Source organism: Varanus komodoensis, unplaced genomic scaffold, assembly GCF_004798865.1.
Source record: "Varanus komodoensis strain SLA01 unplaced genomic scaffold, ASM479886v1 scaffold43, whole genome shotgun sequence".
Classification (NCBI taxonomy): domain Eukaryota; kingdom Metazoa; phylum Chordata; class Lepidosauria; order Squamata; family Varanidae; genus Varanus; species Varanus komodoensis.
The window spans coordinates 4974192-5001819 of NW_025335985.1; the positions used below are offsets into that span (position 1 = coordinate 4974192).

At 39.5% G+C, this 27628-nt stretch overlaps 1 protein-coding gene across 3 annotated transcripts; it reads left to right on the forward strand.

The window, feature by feature from the left end:
* Positions 1 to 727: 727 nt before the first annotated feature.
* RAD23B (RAD23 homolog B, nucleotide excision repair protein) lies at positions 728 to 26787 on the forward strand. 3 transcript variants are annotated; one of them, XM_044443852.1, is made up of 10 exons: positions 728 to 959; positions 9479 to 9560; positions 11064 to 11143; positions 13091 to 13368; positions 14154 to 14209; positions 16603 to 16730; positions 19435 to 19576; positions 21147 to 21274; positions 21505 to 21687; positions 25557 to 26787. In XM_044443852.1, exons 1-10 carry the CDS (start codon positions 894 to 896, stop codon positions 25668 to 25670), a joined length of 1257 nt encoding a protein of 418 aa, XP_044299787.1. In that variant the 5' UTR covers positions 728 to 893; the 3' UTR covers positions 25671 to 26787. The 3 variants fall into 3 exon arrangements, with proteins under 3 accessions (XP_044299787.1, XP_044299789.1, XP_044299788.1); XM_044443854.1 differs by having other exon boundaries at positions 730 to 959; positions 21523 to 21687; XM_044443853.1 differs by lacking the exon at positions 728 to 959 and adding an exon at positions 1492 to 1761.
* The last annotated feature ends 841 nt before the right edge of the window (positions 26788 to 27628 follow it).

Consider the following 27628-nt stretch of genomic DNA (forward strand, 5'->3'; position numbering starts at 1 on the left):
ATTCTACAGCTCTCGGAATGCCCCAGTTGTTGCAGGGCTTTCGGCTAAGCATTGCACCCTTAATCTCATCTAACCATAGGATCGTAGTTATACACATCGGCTCCGGACTAGGACCTCTGCGGGCAGCAAGGGAACGGCAATAATCCCACTAGGTACAGAGTAGAGATGCCTGGCACGAACGCAAGCACCCTTCTTCCTTTCCTCCTCCCGTCTTTCACAGAAGGCATTACTTAGAAGAGGAGAGCAGCGGGACACTTTGGGGACATCATCTCTGCAGAAGACTACAAGAAAATACACTTCAGCTTCTCTCAAACTGAAGCCATGTCTTCCTCCGGCTCTTTGGAGCCTGTTACCTTCTTCAGAGAACCATTTCCTCCGCATCCTCCATCTCCGCAGCCTTTTCTCCATCCACCCTTCCCTCGGCCGCTTTTTCCCCCTCCCTTTTTAGCGCCGCTATTAGCCCCGCCTACGGCTAACCCTTCTTTACTCATGCGCAGTCCGTCTCCCACATTTTTAAAAAGGGGCGATTGAAAAACGCACCACTTCCTCTCCCACATGCGCCTGCGCACTTCAAGCTCTCTCTCTCTCGCCTTTCCTCACCTCACCTAGGGCTGTGGCGGGCAGTCACGAGGACGTGTCGTCATCATCATGGGGGCCGTTGCTGCTCCGCCGTGAGCGAGAATCCAGTTAACGCCTCCTTCGCGCGCGAGAACATTTGCTTCCTCCTAACTCCGCCCCCAACTCCGCCCCCTTTCTCCCACCGTAGCCTGAGCCAACCTAGGCCGGAGCAGCGAGTGGAGGACCCAGGGGGAGCCGCCGCCGCCGCCGCCCATCGTCCTCCGTGAGCCAGCCTGCGGGTAGGCTTTGCCGGGGCCTAAAGCCGAGCAGCCGCCATGCAGATCACTTTGAAGACCCTGCAGCAGCAAACCTTCAAGATAGAGATCGACCCTGAGGAGACGGTGCGGCGTGAGGAACGAGGGGACGAGCCGTTGGGCCTAAGCCTGGTTGTGGGGCGGCGGGATGGGGGCAGAGGAAAGGAAGCTATTCCGAGGCCCCGCACTGAGGCCTGCTGGAGCAGTTGCAGTACAACTTGTGGTGGGAAAAGTTGGAGCCTCCTTTTCGGAGGGAGCAAGAGGAGCGTGGGCGAGAGCGCGGACAGCAGTGGAAGTCCCGGGGGGTGGGGGGCGGTACGGAAGAGAGAGGACGAAACGGTGCGAGGAAGAAGGGAGGCGGTAGGCGGGAGCGTATGCAAGGCCTCTCGTGTGAGAGTTGGCTGGAGAAGCTGTGGCTCGCTTCCTTGGCGCCAGGCCTTGTTGCGGGCTTCCAGTCGCTGTTGCAAGGCGAGGAAGGGGATGTGCCTCACCCCCCCTGGGGGGCCTGTAATTTTAGTCATACCGTTCGTCCAGCTTATCTACATCGAACAGCGGATTCCAGTGATTTGTAAAGCCGGGGGGCGGGGAGGGAAGGGACATGAGGGAGAGTTGGTGGCTGCCTCGTCCTGGACTGGGGCTTTGCTATGACTCTGCATTATTTCAGTTTGCTTGAGGAAGGGGTGTGCGTGCGTGTGCGCGCCGCCGCCTGCGCGCGCTCCGGGCATGCAGTGCGAAGGCCGTGTACAGGAGAGATGGGCAGAAGGCGGCTTTTCTAGGTTGGGTTTTGCTCTTAACGCTGAATTGGTGGCCTGTGGAGCGAGTAATGCAATTCCTCTTCAAGATGAATCAGTGGAGGAGTTTACTTATCGAAGTGTGGACTGCAAGGGAAGTAAGTTGTTCTTACTGAACTGCTGTGCTAAGCATTTGGGTATGCAGTCGTAGTTCAGATTAGTGTTTCTAGTCAGACTTTATTTTCGTGTTAAGTAGATCGCATAGGAGCATTATTTGCACTCGAGACAGCTTAAATTGTAGTTTTAGAGGGAATGCCTGTGAGGTTCTTTCCCTTAAGTGAGAACAGCATTGATCTGCTCAAAAGGGTAGCTGGGAAGTTGGCCTGTTTCCTAGTCAGTAATAGTGGACTTAGGGTCTAAGAAAATGCAAAGATACGCCTTATTTTATTCGTGCCATCACCTTTATGTTCCATCTCCTAACAGACCAGTGAAAAATAATTTATGCTGTTGTGCACATTTTCCAGTGAAAGCTAATTTATACTACTGTTCACATTTATCAGCAGCTAGAGGGGAGCAGTTATGCTATCCTTAATTTACTTATGTATTGTGCTTCTCTGTGTTTTGACTTCCCCATATAGAGTTTGTATCCTTGACTCAATGTGTCTGGGGCTAAATCTTGATGAAAGATGCTTTAGGTCTGACAGTTTGGAGAGAGGTTGTATATAGCTGCACTACAAACTCAATTCTTTGAAGCTAAATGTTTTTATTATATCAAGAAGTGGCTTCTGTTTTACCAGGATGGCTTTGTCTGAAATCCTAGAAAGTATCAGCAAGAAGGTAAAAATTGCAGATCAGTCTCCAGAGTTGCAAAATATACTAGCAGCTTGTTGAAAATGAACAAATAGCCTAGGAAGCAGTTTATTTCAGTAGATTTACTGTATTTTCCTTAGACTGTTGGTCCATTTCTATGCACATTTAGCCCTTAGGGAAATTTGCTTTGGGTATCTGAGTTCGGTTTTGGTAGCATATTTTGTCTCAACTATTTTAAAACTTTTTTTTTTTTTTTGGTATAATATTGTGCCATTTACTCAGCCTGGTATGCTCCGGTTGTTTTAGATTAAAACTCAATGGCTTCACCCAACATGGTCAGGGATAATGGGGGTTGTTGTCCAAAACTTTAATAGGCTATCAGGATGGGAATGGCTATTTTATGGCAGTATGGGGGTAAAATAAGTTTTGGAAACAACGCAACCAGTAGAACAACTGGTAAATCTGCTTTATAATGCCATATCTGAAAAGGCGTGCCCAACTATTTGGTTATAGGTTCCATACTGCTTTAATGTAGGACATAGCTGGCTGCTTTCTATCCATAATTTTCAGTGCTCTCTTTAGAGGATTCTGTACAATTTCAAAATTCTGCATATGCTTGTATGCTCACACTCCCATCTCTCTCTCTCTCTCTCTCTCTCTCTCTCTCTCTCTCTCTGTGTATGAGAATGCTTCCTATAACTTTTATCATTAGAAGGCTTATATATTCTGGAAAAGCATGTAGGGTAGTGGTTATAGCAACCTTCTTCAACAGTTCTTTCTTGATGTTTTGGACTACAACTCCTTGTATTACTGCCAATTGTCCATGCTGTCTGGCTGTATCAGGTTGCAGAAGGCTGGATTAGAATATTGGACCAGCACCGGGAATGCAGACATTCAAATATCAATCAAATCATTAAGCTCACTGGTGACTTGCTATCCAGTTGCTATCTCTTAATATGATCTGTCTCCCAGGATTGTTGTGAGGATGTGGAAGAATTGTATACTGCTTTATAACCGAGAAATGCCAGAATAAAAATGTAATGGTATATTTGTGACGATGAAAGTTTATCTTATTAATGGACTATTTCCTATTTTTGCTTTAAGCAAGTTAGTGGGTACAACAGTAAGATCTTAATCACTGTTGATATTTGAGCATGAGACAGAAAACCTATCAATGTTAGCTTCTGTGAAATGTGAAGAATAATGTACTTCAATTTTCAGAATTCCCTAGGCAGCTTTAGGTGAGCTACTTCCAACCTCAAATCTTCATTTGCATCATGGGAATAACAGTGTACAAAACTGAAAGATTACTGACATCATGAGCTGGTTTGAAAGTCCAGATTAGGAACTCTTCCATTAACAGTAGTATTTCAGTTCTGATGAACTGGGAAATAATGTTTAATGGCATTGATACAAATCAGGATAAGAAATCAGTTTCAGGCCATGACTTGATATCATGGCATCTTCTGAAGCCATTAACTGTTGTTTCTTGATTTGGTCAAAACAGGAAACTATAGTTAATGGGAAATATTTTGATTTCTTTGATTACATGAAGGTAGGAACAAAGGGTCTTTGTGCACTGTATTTTAGTTGATTGCACTGATTGTGCACAGCCAGTGTAACAGGAATGGTTTGAGCTGTTATCATGTACATTTCCTAATTGCCAGAAGGTGGAAGATTTATGTGCATTTTCTAAGTACTTCCATTCATAAATATGTATGGGATTGCTATGATAAAACATAATAGTCTGCAACTAAGTATAGTTTTAATATTTCAGGTGGGAGACTTGTGACCCTTCAGATATTTTGATCTATAACTCCCATCGTCCTCTACAACTAGATAGGCTATATGGCTGATGGAAGTTGTAACCCAAAAGATATGGAGAGCAGCTAGTTTTTTTATGTCTGCATTATCAAACAAACTCCCAGTTCTTCTTTGTGTCTCTAAATCACGTATATGGGGGCTGTGCCTCATTTGGGAAGATTCTGCTAACTCAGCCTAGAATTTTTGGCTGGAGCCACACCCACTTTCCCCCAGGATAAATTGGTAGGGTTCCCATCATTTTCCCCAGTTCACTTTCAACCACCAGATTTGTTTTGACTTTTTGGTGAAACAAGGATGCAAAGATCAGTTGCTTGAAGAATAAGAATCCGGAAAATTCCAGAACTGGAGAATCAAAAACTTAATCTGTGGCTTTTGGGGAAAATGGGAATTGCCTGATACATGTGGAGCGCACCTGGTTTGGGAATATTAATCTAAATATTCATTGCATATTATACATATAATAATCACTGGCCTGATTTACACAATCTTTGCTCCCTACTTTGGTTTGCAGTGATCATGCAAACTGGATAATTGTGTTAGAGTTTACATGTTTGCCTGCTAGTTTATTCTTTTACATAGAAAAACACAGTTCAACTCAATGACCTGGCTATCACATCCTGCTATCCCAAGCTTTATTATTTAGCCCATGGTTTGTTGTCCTACCCAGGGTATGGTTGGTAGTTTGTTTTCTCAATCCCTGGTTTATTTCCTCCTTCCTTTTTGTACCCCAAAGTTTTTTGCAGTGCTGCAGTATTGGCATACAGAGCTGCTGCTCTCCACCCCATCTCCATTACAATAACAACTTAAGAATTCTTATTCTGGATTGTTTAACAAAGCATGGTGTATTAGGATGGCTAGATTTGCACATCATGAAAACCCAGCATTCAGCAGCCTGTGGGCTAAATAAACAATGGGTTAGTGTTATGTGTGAATCACGTCAGTAAATTCGATTTAAATAAAAATGTTTTAAAGATACTGGTTCTCGTACTCATCATGGCTCCTCTTCCAGGCTGGATGGTGCCCTTAATAAAAGTATAAGTAGTGGGTAGGGATACAAAGTAACATTTTGTTATGCACCCCCCCCTTCTGGAATCTGTACATGTTTTAATTGCAGTGCTAAATAATAGAATTGTTAATGCAGAAGTTCCAAACTTGGAATTTAACTTTTTATGCAAAAAACATTCTTGTGCTTTTAGGGACAGAGTACTGCTATTTCAGCATAGCCTGTTGCAAAATAAACATTTCACTGTGTCCTTTATAGGCAGTTCACACTCCCTGCCAGGTACAGATTAAGGCCAAGGGAAGCCCTGGACCATGTATCAGCTGGTGGTCTTTTCATGACCTTGATAAGTGACTTTAAAAAAGCCATTAATCTCAGCTACAGGCTCCCATTTTTAATATGAGGTTATTAATTTATTCAATTTGTGCCACCCTATAGCTAAAGCATTCAGGGTAACATGGAGGGTGGAACTGTCATAGGGTTCTTTTAAGGATGAGAAATAAACACAAGTAAACAATAAGCTAATTCTCATTAAGTTTATGGGCCTTGAATGGTCAGTTCTTAGCACATCCTGTGTTTGACATTCCCAGGATTTCAACTAAACAATGTGGTGGGGGTTAAAATCATATGAACAAAAGTGAGAAGCATTGAAATATATTAAAAATGGGTGTTTTAATATAATTTGAGCTGTTGTTTCTAAACTTTGAATAATCAGCCATGCTGTCAACATTTCTCTTTTTAGTGGTTTTGTTAATGGCGAGGATAAATGCAAGATGGGCATTCCAATTTGTCTGAGTATTTGTTTACTTAAGTCTTACAAGTCTTACAAATAGCCACTTGCCCACTTATTTGTGCCACTTAAAATTGTCATTTGGGTGCTTAGGTAAAACCTTACTGTAAAGTACTCCAGAGCTCTTTAGTTTTGGAAGCACTATGAAAGCAAAGCAGAAATGGTGGTTACTTCATGGAGAAAACTGTGTACATGAGGGGTAGGGGGATATTGGGCAAGTGGAACATGTAGTTCTACAAATAGAGCAGCTGAATCACGTGTAGAAAAATCTAAGAACAAAAAAGCAGCTTATGATTTTTGACATGTTTTAAGGAAATCATTCATGAAAAGAACTGCTATTTAATTTAAAAATGTTTGGGACATGTTTTGTGCTATAGCCTGCCTAAACAGGCTATTTGTATGTTTAAAAACCACCCAGAATGTCTTAGCTTTTTTAGAGCAGCACCAGGCAGTTTAATGTGAGATTTGTGATAAAGTTGGGAATCTATGTTAAAATACATTTTAATTGAAGAACACTTTTATCATTTATCTGAAAATGTGAAGCAGCCATACTTGACATACAAAAGATTCTAGGTTCAGTCCCTGGGATTTCCAGATGGCCTTGGGAAGATCATTGAAGCTGACTGAAAGTACCTGGCTAGATGGGACAGTGGTCTCATTTGATTTGCTATTTAAGATATTTATAGTCTGCCTTTCAGAGACCTTCCACAGCCGCTTTGCTTAAAATTCATATATTGAAGATGCAGTGGTAAAACAGGAAACAGGAAAATGTGCATCAGCAATATAACATTCCTAAAAGCCCACAACAAAACTGCAGCTGCTGCAGTGGCTTACTGTGCTTTTGCGTTTATTAATTTGTTACTATGCTTCTGTTGTTTTTCTGAGCAGGCTATATGTTTCTTAATATGTGGCCAAACTTCAGTCTCTTCATGACTTTTTTTGCATAGGTATTAAAGAATCTTTTTCTAATTATGGGTGAATTTCTGTTCTAGTTTCTGCTCCAACAACATTCCCCTTTAAATGTTGTCTGTTTCCTAATGTCATTAAACTTACAGAATATTTTCTCTAATGCTAGCAGTTTTGCAAGTCATGTGACTTACAAAAGACATAAAAAGCTATCCTTGTTAGGGTTTGGCCTCCAGGACTATAGCTTTGGAGTGCTCCTGTGTGGAGTGTTGTAAGTGGACTTTTGTGTTTCCTCACTGGCTTTGAGTAGTTGTTTCCATCTCTTATCAGGTAAAATGTATGACTCTTCTTATTTGAACTTGACTGACTGTCACTTCTACCTTTGTAACCTCAATACTGCACCTTCACTGGCTCTTGGTTGTTTTCCAGATACATTTAAAATGCTGTTTTGACCTAGCCTTAAAAATCTTGCCTATCAAAATTTCTCATCTAAAATAGTCTGTCCCTTTCCAACTTCCTGACAAGGACATATTAGGAAAGGCATGCTCAATTGAATTTTCCCTGGGAAACATAAGCTTGGTCATCTTAGAATAGGAGTATAACTTTTCAGAACTTTAGTTATTGTTTAATAGTTGGATATGTAAGAGAATCACTGTGTAAGGCGGTCTTACTGCTAACAAATGTTTGACATGTATTTGGGGTCATCGCCAGGGAGAATGAAGAAGCTGGCAGTGATTGTTCTGTTCTGTCTTGCTTGGTGGTCTGATACTAGCTATCAAATGATAATATGCACTTGTCACAAAGCCATAACTTAAGGAAACTTTGTACAGGTTTGAGCATAAAGCCTGCTGTCATAAATACAAAGTAGAATTTTGGAAACACTTTGCACTAGGTTATAATATGCATTTTCCTGGCAGCTGTTTGTTTCAAAAGTAGTCCTAGTTACTATTTAAATATGATATACATATTGCTGGTTTTTACAGGTTGGTTGAGCTTAGCATTGGTTTTCATGGCTTCTTCAATAAACCATTTTCATGCAAAAAAATTTTTTTTCTTATAGTTATAAATTGAATGCTACCTTCACTCTCAAAATTTTCTTTCCTGGGCTTGAAATATACTTATAGATGACTCTTCAACATCTTATTTTTGTTCAGACTGTAGACTGAAATACTGGGTCATAGGTGTTAAATGCCATTCAGATCACTTCTATAGGCTTTCATTTGCAAGTCTTCGTTTCATTTGTGTGTGCTTTTCAGTTTTTTCACGTACATGTTTTCAGAGGCAACTTAAAGTTAAGCAGTAAAGTAAGAGTGCTTTTAAGTGCTCAGTACTCAAAATATGGGACTGTATACAGTACTAGTTGAAATAAAGTTCCATTCAACTTTGGATATGAACCATAGTCAGAAGAACTCTAACTTTAAGAAATGGAATATGCAGCAATACTGTTAGATTACTGTGAAGATGATTTTGAACTAAGACAAATGAAGATGGAACAAACTAGTTGAAAGTAATAGTTGGCATCTGTTTATCACATACTGTAGTTTTGCCTCCTGAATAAATAGCATGAGTGATAATACAGGGAAAAGTTCTCAAATTATACCCTTCTATACAACTGAAAACCCATTGGGGTTCTTTGAGCATGACATTGAAGTTCCAGGATCTTTATTGCTGCTGTTGTCTGGTATTTGCTACTATTTTCTTGGCATTTCCAGATTATTTCATGAACTGACTTGATCTGTATCTCCTGCATTGGAAATTAATTATTCATCTGATTTTGCCCTTTCTGCATGTTCCAGTTATTTACTCAAAATGTGAATTTTGAGAGAAAATATATTTAGAAATGGTTGTGTGGATTACAAAAAACAACAAAACACAGATTAATGAAGAAGTCAGAAGAGATAAATCAATTGAAGGCTACCTTCACATTTCCTTGGTTAAAGTTAAAGATCTCATGTATTCTTGTGATGGGGTGGCACAGAGTATAACCTGTTTTTCTAGAGTGCTTTAAAATAGTTCTCTGTAGGTATGGGCACCAGGGGAAATGAATGTGAGGAGCTCAGCTTTTCTTGGGGAGTGGGAAGAGGAAAATGGCATTTCATAAACCTCCATTTAGTCTGAGGTCTTAAGGTCCAAGTCTAAGTGCCCATAAATTTGCAAATGTAAGGGCAAGTAATTATTTTGCAGTGTTTTGTTCATAGCATGGAAAACAAGGGGCTAGATGGCACAATCAGAAGTTACAATGACATGCAGTAAACCATACCACATGCAGTTTGCATAATCACACAGTTGCAGCTTATTGTGTTGTCCAGATCTGGGTGTATGACTTGTGGGAGAGATTACCAGCCCTCACATAATCTTGGGAGCCACCGCTTATAACAAGCCATCGTGGTTTGTAGTTATTGTGGGAACTACATTAATGTGTGCGTAAATACTGCTTTTAGTAGAGGAAGCCAAAAACTTGCTATCACAGTAGTCCTGTTATACATTTAAATAAATCTTTCAAATTAAATTATACACTTGTTCTAACTTGACCTGTTTCTTATAGGTAAAGGCATTGAAAGAGAAGATTGAATTAGAAAAGGGGAAAGATGCTTTTCCAGTAGCTGGCCAAAAATTAATATATGCAGGTAATGTGTTTAAATGTAAAGGTTATCTTGAGGAGGCTATTGGAGAGAAAATGCTACATATTCTAATCAATTCTTCAAGCAGCACATGAATAACATAAGACATTTAAGCCAAGATCTTCCTGCAAGCTAAGTAAATGTCTTAAGCGTGGGTGAGTTTTGTTTGATGGATTGTATTAAATGGATTTTTAACAACCCAAGGAATGCTGCAGGATATGCTGACAGCCACCCACCTATTTCAGAATTCCATTTCTTCCATTAAGTTGTTTGGGCGCCTTCAGTTTCACTTTTACTAATTAGTTGAATTTTACAGTGAGGCATATTTGTTTATCAAAGACATAAAGAGATGCTGGGGGTGATCACATGAAAAACATTAAGTACAAATAAAACTGTCAAACTTGCTTAATATTGTATATGAAAGTATTGTCACTATGAACTTATAAAATGGACAATCTGTGGAAAAATAAAATTCTCTATGGAAAATTAGCTGAGAGCTTCAGAGGTTAGACAGGTCCACTGTAGACAGTCCTAATATCCGTAGTTGGCGTATACAATAACTAATAAGGTCCTGTGCATATTCCTGAATAGTTGTCAAATAATGCTATTGGACTATATCATAATAATGTAATTATTAATTATTTAATTTTGGATGATCTTTCCTAAATTAAGTGGATTCTTATGCAGATAATTTTACTTTTGGTGGGGAGGGACTGTAAGATAATGAACTTCTACCATATATAGCAGCATATGAGGTGACTTGTATATAATAGGTTGATATTTTGGACTTTTTCTGGTGGTTGTCATATGTCAGGTGTGTAAGACGACCTCCAGTTTTTGCTTTGCTATTATCAGTTTCAGGGGTCATCTTATATGCTGGTGTATATGGTATATACTAGCCACCTGATAACCTTAATGTATTTCAAGATTTGTTGGCCTCTTTGGGAGATAGTGTTTTGGTGAGAAACATTTTTATATCCCACCTTAAAACAAAATGTATTGGGTAGCTTATGTACTGGGTAGCATATTCCTAGCTTATGTGGTGGCCACTTGCTAGGATGGCTGATTAGTTCCCTGTGTAGAAAAGAAACTACTCATCACATGGATGGGCCTACTGGAAAAACAAAGTTTAGCAAAAGTGTTGATGCAGTGTAGACAATTTTCACACTGTTTGAAGTTGCTTAGAATAAATGCTTAGAGGAAAACTGATAATTATTTACCCATACAAATGAAAACAGATAACTAGAAAATATTGACTTAACTTGCAGCATGCGATTTATTCTTTTAGCACCTCATAACCCAGTGGGTGAAGAACATGGAACCAGTGCCCTTGCCTGGCAGTCATAAATGACCTGTCTCTTGATAGTTATAGCTGATGTGCTAAGCTTTTTAATGAGTACTCTTTTCACTTGTAAAATAGTCATGTAAGCACATTGCTTATCACTGCTTATCATTGGGAAGCCAATAATATAAGAAATGTTTTTTTTTTTGTTCTGTTTTGTTTTTTAGGTAAAATCCTTAATGATGATACAGCTCTTAAAGAATACAAAATTGATGAAAAGAACTTTGTAGTGGTTATGGTAACAAAAGTAAGTTACTGTTCATAAATTTTATCCTGGGGTTTTCCTGGTCAAAACATTAATAGAATAGTCAGCATTACAATAACATCAAAATAAATGCATATTATGTTTTTGTTGTAACATATCCAGCAGTGACTTTTAACCCAAGAGTTATATTTTCTCCTTTTTAGCCCCACAATCATGTAAAATCTCTTTGAATCTAAAAATCTTTAAACAGTTTTTGTTTTGCATTATAATAGACAACTTTATTGGAATGATGGTTGAGCATGTTTTTTCACTTGTACAATCGCTGCAGCCCATGATATCTTTTTAGACCATGGTGGATTGTGGTGCAGGCTGGTGGGCATTGTGAATATCAAGTCAGACCAGGCAATCATAGTTTACTGTGGTGTTCAAACTGGGTGATGGTGCGTTGTTTCTTTGGTAAAGAAGCACCCACAAGCCATGGACTGTTTTTGCGTTATGCGTGTTTTGTTAACCACAGCAATGACCACTCTATGCCAGGTTTGCACATCAAAGTAAGCAACAGCTTGAGTATTCACAGTGGCTGCTGGCACATGTTTCAACCCCCGTGGATCAAACAAGACATGGGGTTTGTGTTGATTGTGTAAATCAGGCCAGTGGCTTGCACATATGGATAAGATTTTTTTCTACTTTTCAGATGGAATTGGAGCAGGTGGTCAGTTGATATACGTGAAAATTGCATATCTCTGGGGCATATTCACTATATATTACAACAGGCTGCATGGTGAAAATATAATCTGATTTTAAGGCTTTTGTAAGGTGTCTTGAAAAAATCTGTCCTAAAGTGAAAAATGATCTGACTGAGTTAAAGCAATGACTTTCCACCAACTATAAAGTGCATTGAACTTGCTATTTGATCAGGATTGGTCTTTCATTATTCAGCATGTTCCTCAGTGAATTTGACTTGCCCAAGGCCAATATAGATAGCTGTGGTCTGAATGCAAGGTGAGATTTTGATGACCCTATTAACGGTGTCCATTCGATAATCCAGAGTTTTTGATAAAACAGATGATGTGCTGTTCGTACAGCTAGATGATGTTAACTAATGAGATACAAAGATAGAAAACACTTGCTTTAACTGGTAGGTGTTAAGCCTGTTGTATAGAACTATGCAGGGAATATTCATAATACTAACCCTTTTCACAGTGACTTGTCCTGCTTAGTATCCTACACGGTTCTTCCCAGGTATGCCTCTGGGGTATTAAGTATTCTGGGTCGTATACCCTGAGGTGGTCCATAATTCTTGGGAGTGTGTTCTGGCATATACCTGCCCTTTCTTCAGCTTCATATTGTGGTACAAGTTTGATAATGGTGATAATTGTGGGCAAGCTGTATTTCAGCAAAACTTGTCTCCTGCCATTAATCTTTGCATAACAAGGATGTCTTATAAGTTGCAAGGAAACCAGGATACTCAGCCACTCAATTTAGAAGCTATTCCTCTGATATTAGATTCACAGCAGCATTTATATGAGCTGGTTTAAGCAAATTAGTTAGAATAAGTGCATGAAACATTGCTGAACAGAAACTTGCAGTGTCTCATGTCATGGGATGTTTGGTAGCACCACAGATAAGTGAGTAGTTGTACTTCATGTTGTACTCATCACATAGTTTATTTATACTAGATTTATATCCCACTTTTTTCCTTAGGTACTGCTCTGTAGAACATTTTTGATAATAAATAGGTAATTTCCTTGTGCTATGTGAATGTAAACTTTGAAGACCTCATATGGAAAAACCATCACAAATGCACAGAGCAGAAGATGCATATAACACAGCAGTCTTTGGACTGATTTAAAGCAGCATCTTTGTGGTAAAAGTAACTTCCAGATAAGCCTTGAGAGGGGTGTATAACTAGAGCATCATTTGAGAATACAAGGATCAGTAAAGCATCATTTGAGAATTTTATTAATCTAGACTTATTCTGCTTTACAGCCCAAAGCAGCAACTGCCCCAGCTGCATCTCCTACTACAACTCAGCAGTCAAATGATACCACCACTACTGTTAGTTCTTCTACAATAGCTGCTGCAGCCCCCAAACCTGCACCTGTCCCAGCTCCTACTTCTGCACCAGTGTCAGCACCTGCACCAGCTACTTCAACACCAGCTGCAGTGGCTTCTGAGCCTCCATCTGTAAGTGCCCCTGTAGAAGAGAAATCAGCAGACAAGCCAGTAGAGACACTACCTGACACCAGCCCAACATCCACAGACAGGTATGAGCAGATTATTAGAGAATTCTTAATTCTTGTCATAATTTAGAATAAATTTGGCACTGGGGATTCCTTGAAGGGCAACAGAACTGTTGCAGTTTCTTTGATCTGCTGTGCCCTGTATATAAACATTTTCTATCTAATTAAAAACCAGTTCTTTAATAGTACAAATATATGTTTATATTATAAAACTGCTTTTACTGAGGTCTGAAAGTGTTTTCTTAATAGTAAACTGTAGAAATTCTAGCCTAGTTCAAATTGGGAATGGCTGTAGATATGGAAGATATTAGCTGTCTTTAAACTTTTTCTACATATTAATTGTTGGGAGTATGCACCTTCAGTTGCTCACAATGTTTTTGAAATAATTTAATGTTTTGATGCATTTTTTCCCATCATGAGGCAAAAATATTAGTCTTCAGTATCTGTCAGACGTGTTTTGGTTTTATTAATTTTTTCACTGGAGAGCAAGTATCAGTAGACATTTTAATTTTTGTTAATAATGGCTAGACAGGGTATTCTACTGCATTAATCTAAAATGGGAAAAAAGGAATAATTGGACAATATTTGTCTGTTAGCATGATTTAATAGGGTAAAACACAAGGTCTGTTACGATTATTTTTTAGAATAATGCCTAGCAATTTTAGAAGCTTTGCAAGCAAAACTTGAGATGGCTAAAGTTAACATTACTTCAAGTCTCAATAACTGGGATTAGGCAGGATATAAATATAACAACAACAAAACAATAACTCTGAATGTAGTGTCTGTTAACTGTTTTCATTCTGTTACAGTACAACAGGTGATACTTCACGATCAAATCTCTTTGAGGATGCTACAAGTGCACTTGGTAAGTGGGTTTTTTTTTTGAGAATTCTTTGAGTAGTTTTTTAATAAAAGAAAAAGAGTTTATTCTCATTCTACAGTGTGTGTGGCTGATATGTCACTTCAAAATGCCTCTTTTAATGATCATTTTAATATGCCAGTTGATTTGGTTTATCTAAGACAACTGTCCATACTGGCACAACAGACTCGCTTGCATCTCTGCTTAGCTTCTCTGACTTAGCTTCAGGGTGTACTTGAGGGGTGGAGGGAGGGAGAGAAACATTTTTCAGATGGGCATAGGGAGCATGCTCTGAAAGTGTAGGATGTTGGATCAGTCCCTTTGTAATGTTTCTAGGGTGTGGGCCTATTAAGATGACCTGCCCCAAAGATTAACATTTCCAGGTAGTTTCCAGACAGCACTAGGGGAGTTTCCAGCTGATAGGTCTGGTGTTCCTGTCAAAAGCTGCTTACTCTTGTGGAACACAAAAATAACCCTGCAGTTTGACATGCTAGCTCCTGGCCACAGGTCATGATCTCTGGCCTAATGTGCCCAAGTGGTGACTTTACCATTCCCTTCAGTATACTTACCTGCTGTTTGTTTGCTTATTTTTCAATTTATATCCTGCCTTTTTCCTATAAAGGGCTCAAGGCAGCTTACATCATTCTCCTCCTCCATCTTACCCTCACAACAACAACCCTGTGAGGTAGGTTGGGCTGAGAGTCTGTGACTGGCCCAAAGTCACCCAGTTGGCTCCATGGCTGAGCATGGTCTAGAACTCAGATCATCTGAGTCCCAGTCTTAACCACTGCGCCACATTGGCTCTCCTCAGTTAACTCAGCCTGCCTTCGGTGTTCTTTTCACACTACACCAGCCATGCCCAATCTGGTTCCTTCCAAATGTGTTGGACTTCAACTCCTACCAACCCCAGCCAGGATGACCAATGATCAGAAATGCTGTGAGTTGTAGGCCCAAATATCTGGAGGGCACCAGGCTGGGGAAGGCTGCATTAGTTTTTTGGTTTTTCTTTTTTTTAATGTTCCTTCTGCTATATTTCTGAATTTCTCAGGCTTTTAACATGTTTTACTTTGACTGAGTGTCTTAAACTGAAAACACCAATGCCCAGTTCTCAAATTTACTCTGGGCATTTCACAGTCCATTCTTTTAGCAGGATGCTAAATCTCAGTTGTGCAACCTTGATACATAAAAATTGTATTCTGAATAATATGTTCCAAGTTTTATTCTGATACTGGTTCAAGGAAGAACTCCAATCTGATGATTAAACTTTGCTTTGCCAATCGCTTATGGGCACTGGTCAAATTTTAAAAGGGGAGTAATGAATTTGCAGTCTGCAATATACTTTCCTCAGTCCAACCCATCTTCCTCTTGGAAGCCAAGCTCCAGCCACTCTCTGCAAGGCCATTTTTCCTGCTGCTCAGTTGTTTGCCACCACCACCAATTGAGTACAGGGGAGGGAAACTGGAGGAACAGTTTGAACTTCCTCTGCCTGCCTGTCTTCCTTCTCTTTAGCTGATTGGGAAAACAGACATGGCTGCAGAGTCCCACTGCAGATGGAGGGGGAGATTGCCATTTTCTTTGAGCAGCAGCTTGCAGCATTTCTATATATATGAAACCCTTTCTCAGTGTTCAGCAAGGAGACATAATGCTAATGGACAGAAGTGTCAAGACTGGGGGACAGGAAGAGCATGTGGGTGGCCCCCAGAAAGTTATCCACAAAGACACACAGTACTCTGTATGCTTTCTAAAAAACATCCAGGAGTAAGAGAATGGGGCAGATCATAGGGAGAGCTGCTGGAAAGCTGTGTGTTAATTTAAAGCAATGTCATAAATTTTAGCCTCATGAGCATTTTTTTAAACTCAACAATTATATGTTGAGTTTTATTTGAAAAATGTGTTAGAGGTAAAGATGAAGCATTCATCCTGTTTAACTGTTTATTAATTCATAGTGGCTCTGTAATGCAACCTCATTTTCTTGCAGTACTTGAGAGCTGTTAGCTAGTCCACATTTACAATTGATCATGCATATGGTTTTGTATTAAATTGTTTGCCCTATTGTGACAAAAAATGACAGCCTTGCTTCATTATCCAATTTTGCACATTAGACACTTAGGTCTGAAATAGATTATGGGTAATGTTCAAATTACACTAATTAAGGTGAGAGTAAAACAGGTTTTTGAATTAATATATGGATCACTGCAGCTACTTTTAACAACCTGAGGTAGAAGGCAACATGATTATTTTACAAGAATCTGGGTTTCTATAATATAAAGTTTTTAATATACAGCCTGATGTGTCCTCCTTTTCTTGATAGAATATGCAACATTCATTTTCCTTCACCTCAGCCCCCTGTCTATACTTACCCTGAGTCTTTTCAAATGTTGCTTCTCTGTTCTTTGTAGTAACAGGTCAGTCCTATGAAAATATGGTGACTGAGATCATGTCAATGGGATATGAGCGAGAGCAAGTAATTGCTGCACTAAGAGCCAGCTTCAACAATCCTGACAGAGCAGTGGAATACCTTCTAATGGTGAGTTTGTTCTCTTAATTTTCATAATTTTCTATCTTCTGTTGAGTAACCTTGAAAGTGGCAGAACCATGAACATCAAGGAGAAATTATAAAGTTTGTGAGGATTAACTGAGCATCAGTTAACTTACTTTCTTTTTGAGTGTTTTAACAAATGACATTTCAGTCAAAATCCAGAGAATTGCATCAGCGTCTGCTCCTTTTTTTTTTTTTTTAATGTAGCCATATGGGCAGCAAAATATTTGAAAACTAAGTTTCAGTAACTTATTTTTATAAAGTGGTAAAAAGGGGCAGCATTTATTTCAGCTTTCATAATTTCCATGTTGACTTGATATTCAGCTTGATTTGCTGAATAGTAGGGTTTTAGATGGGCCTTCACCAGTGTGGTGCCATTCAGATGTTTGGAATGACAGCTTCCATCATTCCTGAGGATTTTCAGTGCTGGCTGCAGCTAATGGGAGTTGCAGCCTAGTACACCTGGAAATGACCACATTAGGAAAGCTGTTCAAGAATAAGAACCCCTTGATAAATGATTTCCTTAGAGGTCATTTCTGAAGTATGTGTTTCTACTGCTAGATATTGTACAATTCTTTTCACAAAGTCACTCAAGTCGTTGCGCTGCTTACCTGTCTCGATGAAAATTGTGCATGAATAGTTGTCTCCTACATATGTTGTGTGCTGGGTTGCTTGGAATTGGAAATAATATGAATAGTGTTAATTACATAGAACAATTAAATAAAATTTCTTAACTGTATGTAAAGACTAGTTTTTTTTATTATTTTCATTTTTATTGTAATTTCATAAAAAGTAAGTTACAGAAAAGGAAAAAAAATGTAAGAAAAAGAATACCAAGGAATATTACACAAGTAGAGCATACAATTTTGAAATCTAAACAATTCATAAAAAGCAAACATTTCTATCTGCCCATCATTAAGTCAACAATTCTTACGTTAGACTAGTAAACAAATTGTTCTAGTTTATAGTTCTTTAAAGCAACTAATTGTCCAGTCTTTTCAAACTAATTATAAAAAAGCTTTAACATTAAGATGAAGCTCATTAATAATATTTTTATGAGGTCTTGTTTTCTTGAATATTAATTGAATTGCTTATAATAAGCTTCCATTTTTCATTAATTTCTTTGGCAGGTCATATATATATATATATATATATATATATATATATATATAGAGAGAGAGAGAGAGAGAGAGAGAGAGAGAATTGCTTAATTTTACCATTGGCATACTCAAGTAGCTTATTTTTCCAGTCTTTGATAGTTGGACAGTCTTCTGTTTTCCACTTTGGTGCAGTTAACTCTTGTCACTGTTCTCATATATTTAAATAACTTTTGCATGCTCTTTAGAAGAGCCTTTGGTATAATACTATCAAAAGCATATTCTTAGCATTCCCAGGAAAATTACTTTTAACAATTTTCTGCATTTACACTTGTATCTGTTTTAAAAATCTTCTAATTCCTGGAAGACTAGTTCTGAGTTACCTGAAGTTGTTGAATTTGTTAAAGCAATGTGAAGATGTAACTAAGTGCCTCAATACTTAACAGGCATAGATTGAGCCTATATATTTCATTCTCAGTTAGCAAATTGATGTAAATCCTTTTTGTGCAAAGGATTTTCACTTTTGTTCTAGAGTCAAGACCTGGAAATAAGTTATTACTGGTTGAGAAATAGTATTGCCTGTTTATTTCTGGAGCCTGTTCTTTACATTAAACTTAGTACTCTACACTATGGGGGGCGGTAACTTTGGGAGGTTTGGGAGGGTGTTTGTCCTCCAGAATTCCCACAACTGTGGTATACCAGGCAAACAAAAGAAAAAGGAAAAAAGAGCATAGTAGCTTCTACCAAGCCCCAGAAATGTCATTTCTGGCTCTGAATGCATTTCCTCTGCATAAATAAAGAAGAAACTTTAAAAAGTAAGACAGCAGTTTTCTTACTCTGAACTGTAGATAGGAATAACAGTGGTTTTCATAGAAGAGATAAAATTGAGGCACTGATTCTTCCAGTAAGAAAATGGCTTCTAAACATGGGTATTTTTTGGTATGGTTTGTCATCTTTCAGGGTTTTCCATCCCTAGGTGACTTGCAGTACAATCCGTAAACATAAATATCTGCCTCTGTTGCAGAAATCACATCCACTAATCAGCTTGTGCCTTGTGTACTCTTTACAAGCTTGAGAGCCTGCTATCCCAGGTCTCTGAAGTCTTCAGATTCATTAACAATGATAAGATGTCACGTGTTGCTGCATCAATTTGGCTGTGTAGTTTTGTATACCACATAATTTTTAACTTTTGACAATACAATGGCACCTGCCTGTTTACTGTTGTTTCTTTAAATTCCTTTGATGAAGCATAGATTGCACTTTGTGTTTCTAGTTCATGATTTTGGCTTTGGTTTAAGTGCTTTTTTCATTGTTGGTATGGCTAAGTCATGTGAAAATTAGCCTCACATGTTGTTGAAACAGTCATGTGCAACCCCCAAGTCTCATGTTTTGTTGCATACCTCTCAAATCTGCTCTGGAGGGACCCCCACCTGGAATGGATGTTGGGGGAGCATAGAGGGGAAGGTAATTCCATTCCGACTGTGCTATCCATCCTGTTCATGGAGTGACACCATTGAATCCAACCCTGTTTTATTTCCCAGCAGCACTTTGAATTCCTAAACTTAATTCTTTCAATGTGATGGTACTCATTTTAGGGTATACCTGGAGATAGGGAAAATCAAGGTATGGCTGATCCCCCTCAAGCAGCCAGCACTGGTGCTTCCCCATCTTCAGCAGTAGCAGCAGCAGCAGCAACAACTACGACTACGACCACAACTACTACTAGCTCTACAGGAGGTAAGGTAGTCATATTTCAAATGGTGCCTGTAGAACCGTAGACGCAATATCTGATCCCTCAGATTATGTGGTTTTGCAACTCAGATCTTCATATTTCTTGCTTTTCTTTCCCATAGTAATTTTCCATAGTACTATTATGCAGGGAAACAAGTTGTTTTTGGTAATTACTTTTATAGAGAATCCTGCAGCAATCCTGAATAATAAGGGAGAAGCTGGTCTAGGCTTCCAGTTGATAGTCTACAACAGTCTGTTCTATCACACAGCGGATTCTAGGCAGGCAGATTCTTTAAATCACTTTTTGTTCATAAAAAAATGATTCTGGCATGTAACTGGGAAGTCGAGCAGTACTTTTGAATAGGCACATTTTTTACTGTAGAAGTGATTGACTGGTGTAGTTCGCTCTTGAAAATGAGATGTCCTCACAGGAAACATGATTTAATTCCCTCACTAATTGCTACTCCTGTAGCTGTGCATGCTGTGTATTACTTGGGCTTGTGATCTTGTGACTAGATCATTTTCAGTCTATCTTGTTAAAGACAGCTTACTATATTTCAACCAAGAAGACTGGAAATACTTTGTTGCTAGTTGCGAAGTCGCATTCGACTCTTTGCAAACCCATGGACAACACTCCTCCAGGCCTTCCTGTCCTCCACCATCCCCCAGAGTCCACCTAAGCTCATACCAACTACTTCAGTGACTCCATCTAGCCACCTCATCCTCTGCCATCCCCTTCTATTTTAGCCTTAAATTGCTCCCAGCATTAGGCTCTTCTCCAGGGAGTCCTTCCTTCTCATTAGGTGGCCAAAGTATTTGACTGGAAATACTACAACTACCTAAATTACAGGAGACGTTAATGGAGCAGAAGGACAGTTGAAAAATGTCTGAGACTTCTGAAAGTAAAACCCTTTGACATAAGTTTGATCACATGGGTCTATTTCAACCACTCTAAAGTACATATATGTATTAATATCTTAAAATATGCATATTATATTTTGAGTCAAAATGAAACATGCAAGTTCTGAAGCTTAGGGTAAGTTGCATTTTGTACTATGTTGATAGGCAATAAGCCTAGTATTTTTATGAGCATGTAATAATTTGCCTTTTAAAGAAGTTAAAGAACAATTTCCTCTCTGAAATAATTACTTCAATTTTGAGGGAGGGGATTCATCATCATTGCTACATTGCATTTGTACTTTGCCTTTCTTCCTTTTGCAAGGAACCCAAGGTGGCCTAATATTTTTCACCACTCAATTTTATCCTCAACAAGAGCCCTGTGAGATAGGTTAGGCTGAAAGTGAGTGACTGTCACCAAGTCACCAGTGAACATCGTAGACTGTAGAACCCAGATCTCCCAAGTCTCAATCTGATACTCTAGCCATCAGAGGAACTGTCTCTCATTAGTACTTGTGAGATAAGAACATGTTATCGCATTTAGATTAAAGGCATTGCTTAAATTTATTGCTCCCCTTTCCTGCCCCAGGCATTTTTCAACTGCCATATTTTCTTTTCCAAATATTTACTAGATTTAATTATGCCTATTTTTTTAAAAAAAAGTCTTCTTTCCTTTCAGGACATCCTCTTGAATTTTTACGAAACCAGCCTCAGTTCCAGCAGATGAGACAAATTATTCAACAGAATCCATCTCTTCTTCCTGCGTTGCTACAGCAAATAGGGCGGGAAAACCCTCAGTTACTGCAGGTGACTTTTAAAGCATCCTGGGTTGTCTTCTGTAATTTTGGGCTGCTTTTACATAGTGGGAGAAAGGCAAGCCAGTAAGGTAGGGAGAGTGAACACTATAAAGCATTCTTAGTGATCTCTCTTTTTCCAAATCTAGATTATGTATACTAGTATTTATAGCAGGAACTAGTAATTTGTTAAGGGTATTGTAGGAATGAATGTGCTTTATTTCAGTGTATTGTTTGCTTTTGTCCTCCCATGCACCACAGCAAATAAGCCAACATCAAGAACATTTTATTCAGATGTTGAATGAGCCTGTTCAGGAATCCGGTCAAGGGGGTGGTGGCGGCGGTGGCGGTGGAGTAGCTGAAGCTGGAAGCCGTCACATGAACTATATTCAAGTAACACCTCAGGAAAAAGAAGCTATAGAAAGGGTGAGTTGAGTATTTTTGCAGTAAAAAAGAGTTCCCTTCTGTTGTTTCTGAAGTTCAGGGCCATATGGATCTTCACCTGGCCACATGGGCACCATCCATGCACAAGACTAAGGTATCAGTAGGATTCTAAATGAGAAAAACTAGTGAGTACAGATAAATTGGGGGAAAGTGAGGGAAAGTCTTCCCTCCCCAGATAGCTCCGTGAGGACTGAGCAGGGCAGCCCAACCTGCCTCTTACCCATCTGGGCCAGAAAGGGTGGCAAGGAGCAGCAGCAACAGATGCTGCAGCATCCCTGTTCTTTGCCTGTAAAGTAGCAAGTGGCAGCAATTATGTGAAAGGAGTGAAGAGCAATAACAGTATTGACTGGATTGACTCAATGTATTGCTCAAGGGCCCTCAAAAACCTGGAGAACATTAGGGCTGGCTGGGCTCAGTGGCTATAGTGCTGGCTGGCTGCTGTGGGGTGGGAGAATGGAATGAGGTATCCTGGAGGAAGGCATGGCTGACTGGCTGGAGCACTGAAGAGGTGCACTGAAGAGGTGCGCCCGCAACATTCTGGTGTGGATTATTTTATTTTTATGCTGTCCAGTAGCCACTCTGTGTGCAGTTTATAACAGTTCATTGACATGGACTACAAACATAATAAAAACATGATTTTTTTCTAGTAAACAAAATATACAAAGTAGCAGATAAAACAATTCTAGTGCCAATTAGACCTGTTAAACAGCTGACAGAAATGCCCCATCATGCCGTTAAATATCCTTAAATGCCTGAAGGAAGAGGGCAATCAACATGGCACTGAGAAGATGACAGAATTGGTGCTAGGTGGGTGAGTCTTAATGGGAAGAACATTTCCTAATTGAGGGGCCACCACTGAGAAGGCCTTCTCCCTTGTTGCTACCCTTTGAGCCTCCCTCCAAAGTACAGTTTTGAAGAAATTGCTCAGATGTTGATCCTAGTGGCCCTGTGCATTCAGGTTGCTAGAGATGTTCCATCAGTCATGTAAGACTTGACAGGTTAGTTGTCTGTTGTTGACAGCCCTAACAACTTGAATTGGGTTCAGAAACAGAGAGATAGGCCAGTTGGTATTATGTGTTCAGATCCCACTGATTAGTCTGGCTAATCAGCCCCACTAAGCCACAAGCTGAAGCAGGTAAAAGGCACTCAGTGTCACTGAGACCACCTGAGGTTCAAGTGACAAAGATGGCTGCAGGGGAACCACCAAGGGGAGTGCATTCCTATCCAGAACCGGTTGGGCATCCTCCATCTGGTTAGAGGAACCACCCACTAACAGCATCTCAGTCTTGACTGAACAGGCCTTCAGTTTGCTAACCTTCATCCAGTCCCTTGTCATAGTACCAGTCTAGGATCTCTACAACCTTACCTGCTGAACGTGTTGTCATCATCTTACTCCAAAATACTAGATGAACCCATTTAACAACTTCATGTAGATGTTGAATAGCATGGAAGAGAAAATAAATCCCTGGGGTGTCTCATGCTGGAGAATTCATGGTGCAAAGCAGTATTTCCCAAACATCACCTTCTGGAGCTGACAACCACTGCAATACAGTATACCCTACTCCAAGTTTAGGTAGTTGTTCTAGAAGGATACCATGAAGTATGGTTTCAGAAAGCACCAGAAGATCCAGAAATATCAATAGATCCACGTTACCCCTGTATTTTTCATAACATAAGGGTAAACTACACTCTCTGAATGAGGTATATCCAGATAATTATCAGTCTCATCCAAAAGAGCTTGGATTTGGTTGGCTATCACCCACTTCCTATGTTTTGATTTTTGGGGGTCTAGAGAATTTCTTCAGAAATGGTCACTCCACTGCTTCCTTCAGACAGCATATAGCTACTCCCACTTTGCAAGGGGGCATTAATCACTTGCCTGGCCCAGCTGACTGTTCCCTACTTTGTAGTTTGTAATGTCAAAAGGCAAGGATTCAGTGGCCACATGAGCCTGTCCAAGCAAATGGAAATTGCCAAAAAGAACCAATAAGCATTCAGTTTCATAAGAGGAATTATACCTAAATGGACACAACCATTTACAAATAATCAAATTCTTTTAGGAAGTGTATGGGAATGATGCTGCACACAAAAAATAAACATGGAGAAAAAGACACAAAAGTTTAAGGTGTGAAGTGTGGTTAAATTTTGAGGTCAAAGATTATAAAAACAAAGAATTCTTTAAAAATTGATGACTGGAGAAAAGTTAGTAAATAGCACATATTCTTTTGGGTCCAGTAAGACATTTACAATTAGGGAAGCCAAAGTAACATGCATCAAAAACCGGAGAAACTCAGAAATATAGCAGAAGCAATGTTTAAAAAAAACCCCCCAAAAACTAATGTAGCCTTCCCCAGCCTGGTGCCTTCGAGATATTTGGGCCTACAACTCACAGCATTTCTGACCATTGGTCATCCTGGCTGGGGTTGGTAGGAGTTGAAGTCCAACACATTTGGAAGGAACCAGATTGGGCATGGCTGGTGCAGTGTGAAAAGAACACTGAGGGCAGGCTGAGCTAACTGCAGGTAAGTGTACTGAAGGGAATGGTAAAGTGACCACTCGGCCACATTAGGCGAGAGGGCATGACCAGTGGCCAGGAGCCAACATGTCAGACTCCAGGGTCATTTTTGTGTTCCACAAGAGTAAGCAGCTTTTGACAGGAGCACCAAACCTATCAGCTGGAAACTCCCCTAGTGCTGTCTGGAAACTACCTGGAAATGTTCGTCTTCGGGGCAGGTCATCTTAATAGGCCCGCAGCCTATACATCTCCTGCCCTTTCAGAGCATGATCCCTATGCCCATCTGAAAAATGTCTCCTTCCCTCAAGTATGTCCTGAAACTGAACCAAGTACAGCATTTTGTTTAGCTGGGAAAGACTAAGCCCTCCCTGTTTACATACGTAAAGTCTCAGTTATACATGCCAGATTGGCCACTTTATTCACTATTATAGGGAAGACATTTTCTGTACTGATCTGGCATTTAAAAACACAGGTCCCAAGAGCAGGCTGGTATGGAACCACCAGACCTGTGGGTATGGGGACAATTAGAATATAATACTGCTGTTAACTATTTATGCTGTGTTCCCCTTACCTGGCCAGTCCTTTTTAAAGCCATATCTCCCTGTAACTATCACTACATTGTTTTCCCCCTCTTGGTCCTGCATCTTCCCTCCCAGGTGCATATTCAAGCCATATGAAGGGAAACAAATCATACTGGTTCAAAATACCTTATTAAAAGGTTTCTTTTTTTAGTGTTTATTCAAAGCAAATATTTCTTAGGTTTTATTGCATAGGATTTGTCCTCCTTAACCATACTTGAACTTCTGTTCAAATACCTGAATCATGATTAAGGATTTGCCCTGAACTCAAATCCTTAATGGGGCTTTGCTCAGGGGCTTTGCTTAGGAAGTTAATACACAGTTTCACTGTATGTCCGAGGTCTTAGGCAAGGTTGAGACAGCCCACCATGATGGTTTGGTGCTGGACTAACATCTTCAATATTTACCCAATAATCAGGCTTTATAAAATGGAAAAGTGCAGTTGAAACCTGGGCTGTGTACTTCTTAAATTTTCCAAATAGTTTTAATCAGTATTGCAGATAGCCATTTTGCATAGAGTTTAAAATAGAGAGCCGGCTTTCTGTATGCATCATCCTCATTTCATCAGTCTAATTTTTGTTGTGTGTCAGGATCCCATTATGGCCAGTTTTATATCTGATGCAGCAGTATAATAAGTCAGGGTAAATACTAAAGCTGTTAATGCAATCCAGCATTAAAAACATTGGCACCCAGAATTTATTCTGTTAAAGAGGTTGGTGCTTCAAATATGAGTTCTAATAGACTTTTTCTTTTTATAGTTAAAGGCACTAGGATTTCCTGAAGGACTTGTCATACAAGCGTATTTTGCATGTGAGAAGAATGAAAATTTGGCAGCCAACTTCCTTCTACAACAGAACTTTGATGAAGATTGAAAGGGAGAGACTTTAAAAAAAATCTCACACATCACACCAGTGCATTACACTAGCTATTCACTGGATTGTCTGGGATACTTGGGCTCATATCCATGATACGGTGTAAGGTTTTGGGGGGAGGGAGGGGAGGGAGAGAAAAATATAGAAAGGATACAAGGAAAGACAAGCACATCTGTTCTAAATTGGCAGATGCAGCAGATCAAAGTGTAACATACTATACAACCAAAAATCAGCTTTTTTGCAGATATTTAGTTCCTTCTATAAACTGTAAGTTCATGCCCCCCTACCCCAGGTTTTCACTCTTTTAGTGTACTAGATCCCAAAATTAGTGTGGTGCCCTGCTTTTGTTTCTTTTTAATTAACATTGATCTTGGAGATAGCAATGGCTACCTAGAATGGACAGTCTGTATTTCATGATAACACTGGATAATGGCTTCATACGTATAAGAGAAAATATATTTGAGTAACTATAAAACATGCCAAAAATGTAGGTGGTGGGTTTTTTTTTTGCTGCTTAGAGATCTTTTCCTGTCCCTACCCCTTTCTTCCTTTCATACTGAATGGAGAGGCTACAGACACACAGGCAAAATTACTTTCCTTTTCGGCAAATAATACAAGATAACCTAAATACTGCTTACTTCAGTGTTGGAATACAGTGAAGCGTTCTTAAAGACAACCACCACCACTGCATGTTTTAATTTTGACGTATCCCTTTTTGTGAACCGAGCACTTTTTATTGCCAATGAAGAAAATGTAAACTCTCCATCCTAGTGAAAGTATTTATGAAGACATCAGATTCCATCCCACCTATATTTTGTTAAAGAGAGACAGATCTGATAAATACAGCTGCAAGTATTTCAAAACTAGGTGTCTTAAATGCTTGTAATCTTATAGTTTCAGCCTCTGGGACTCTAAAAGCTATTGTCATTTGTATTGCTTTAAAAAGGACTGTAATGTTCCAGTAACTTGCCTTCTCCTCTGTTTAAAAGCATTGTGAAAATATTTTGCTCTTGAAGAGATGTTCAGAAAATGGGAAAATAGATGAACAATCAAGTTATTGGATTCCTAAAGATTATGCACATCCCCCCTTCCTATTAAAAGTAACATCTAATTGTAAGGGCTTTTGTGTTATTTTATTTTACTCACAAAGGAGTACCTATTTGCTTAGTTTGATTTCTGTGCACTGGATCTGAAAAGTTGTCTTTTTTACCATTGCTTAATGATTGTTCTATCATTGCTTATAGATGCTAATTTGTTTATAAATCTTTGGGGGTAAGGATTTGCTCTTGGGCCAAATCTTGGCCTTTTCAGGAAATTGTGATATTTTTGGAGGGAGGAGAGAGAGTGGGGTGCTAACACACAAGCAGCATAAAGCAGGGGTGGGCATCTTGTGACCCACTGAATATTTTGGCCTACAGTTATCATCCCTGACTGTGCTCACTATGGCCAATAAGTGCTGTGCCCTCCAGATGTTTTGCCCTACAATAGCCATCCCTAGCTGGCACTGCCAGTGGTGAAGGTTGTTGTTGACAGTTGGCAGCCAAAACTTCTGCAATCATAGCTGCTGAAGAAAATGGATCATGGAGATGGGTATCCATGCGTAGAAGCTATATGTGTATATGCCTTCCCCCACACACAAGTTAGCAATGTGAATCGGAAGGTATACCAGCAGATCAATCCTTATGACTTCCCTAGACTCAAGTAGTCTATATAAGGCTAAAAAATACGGATTTGTAATGGTTAGTTATAGATAGCCTTTTCCTTATCCTACAGTGTTGTCTGATCTATAAAGATCAGTAATGTAAATTGAAATGTAGGCTTCTGCAGAACCTATGGAAAATATGTTGAATGAATGTTTCCACCCAACAACCCTAGCCAGCCCAAACCGATTGTGGGAATTGAAGGCCGGAACATCTGGAGTGCATTTGGTTTGCCCATCCCTGATGTATAAAACCATG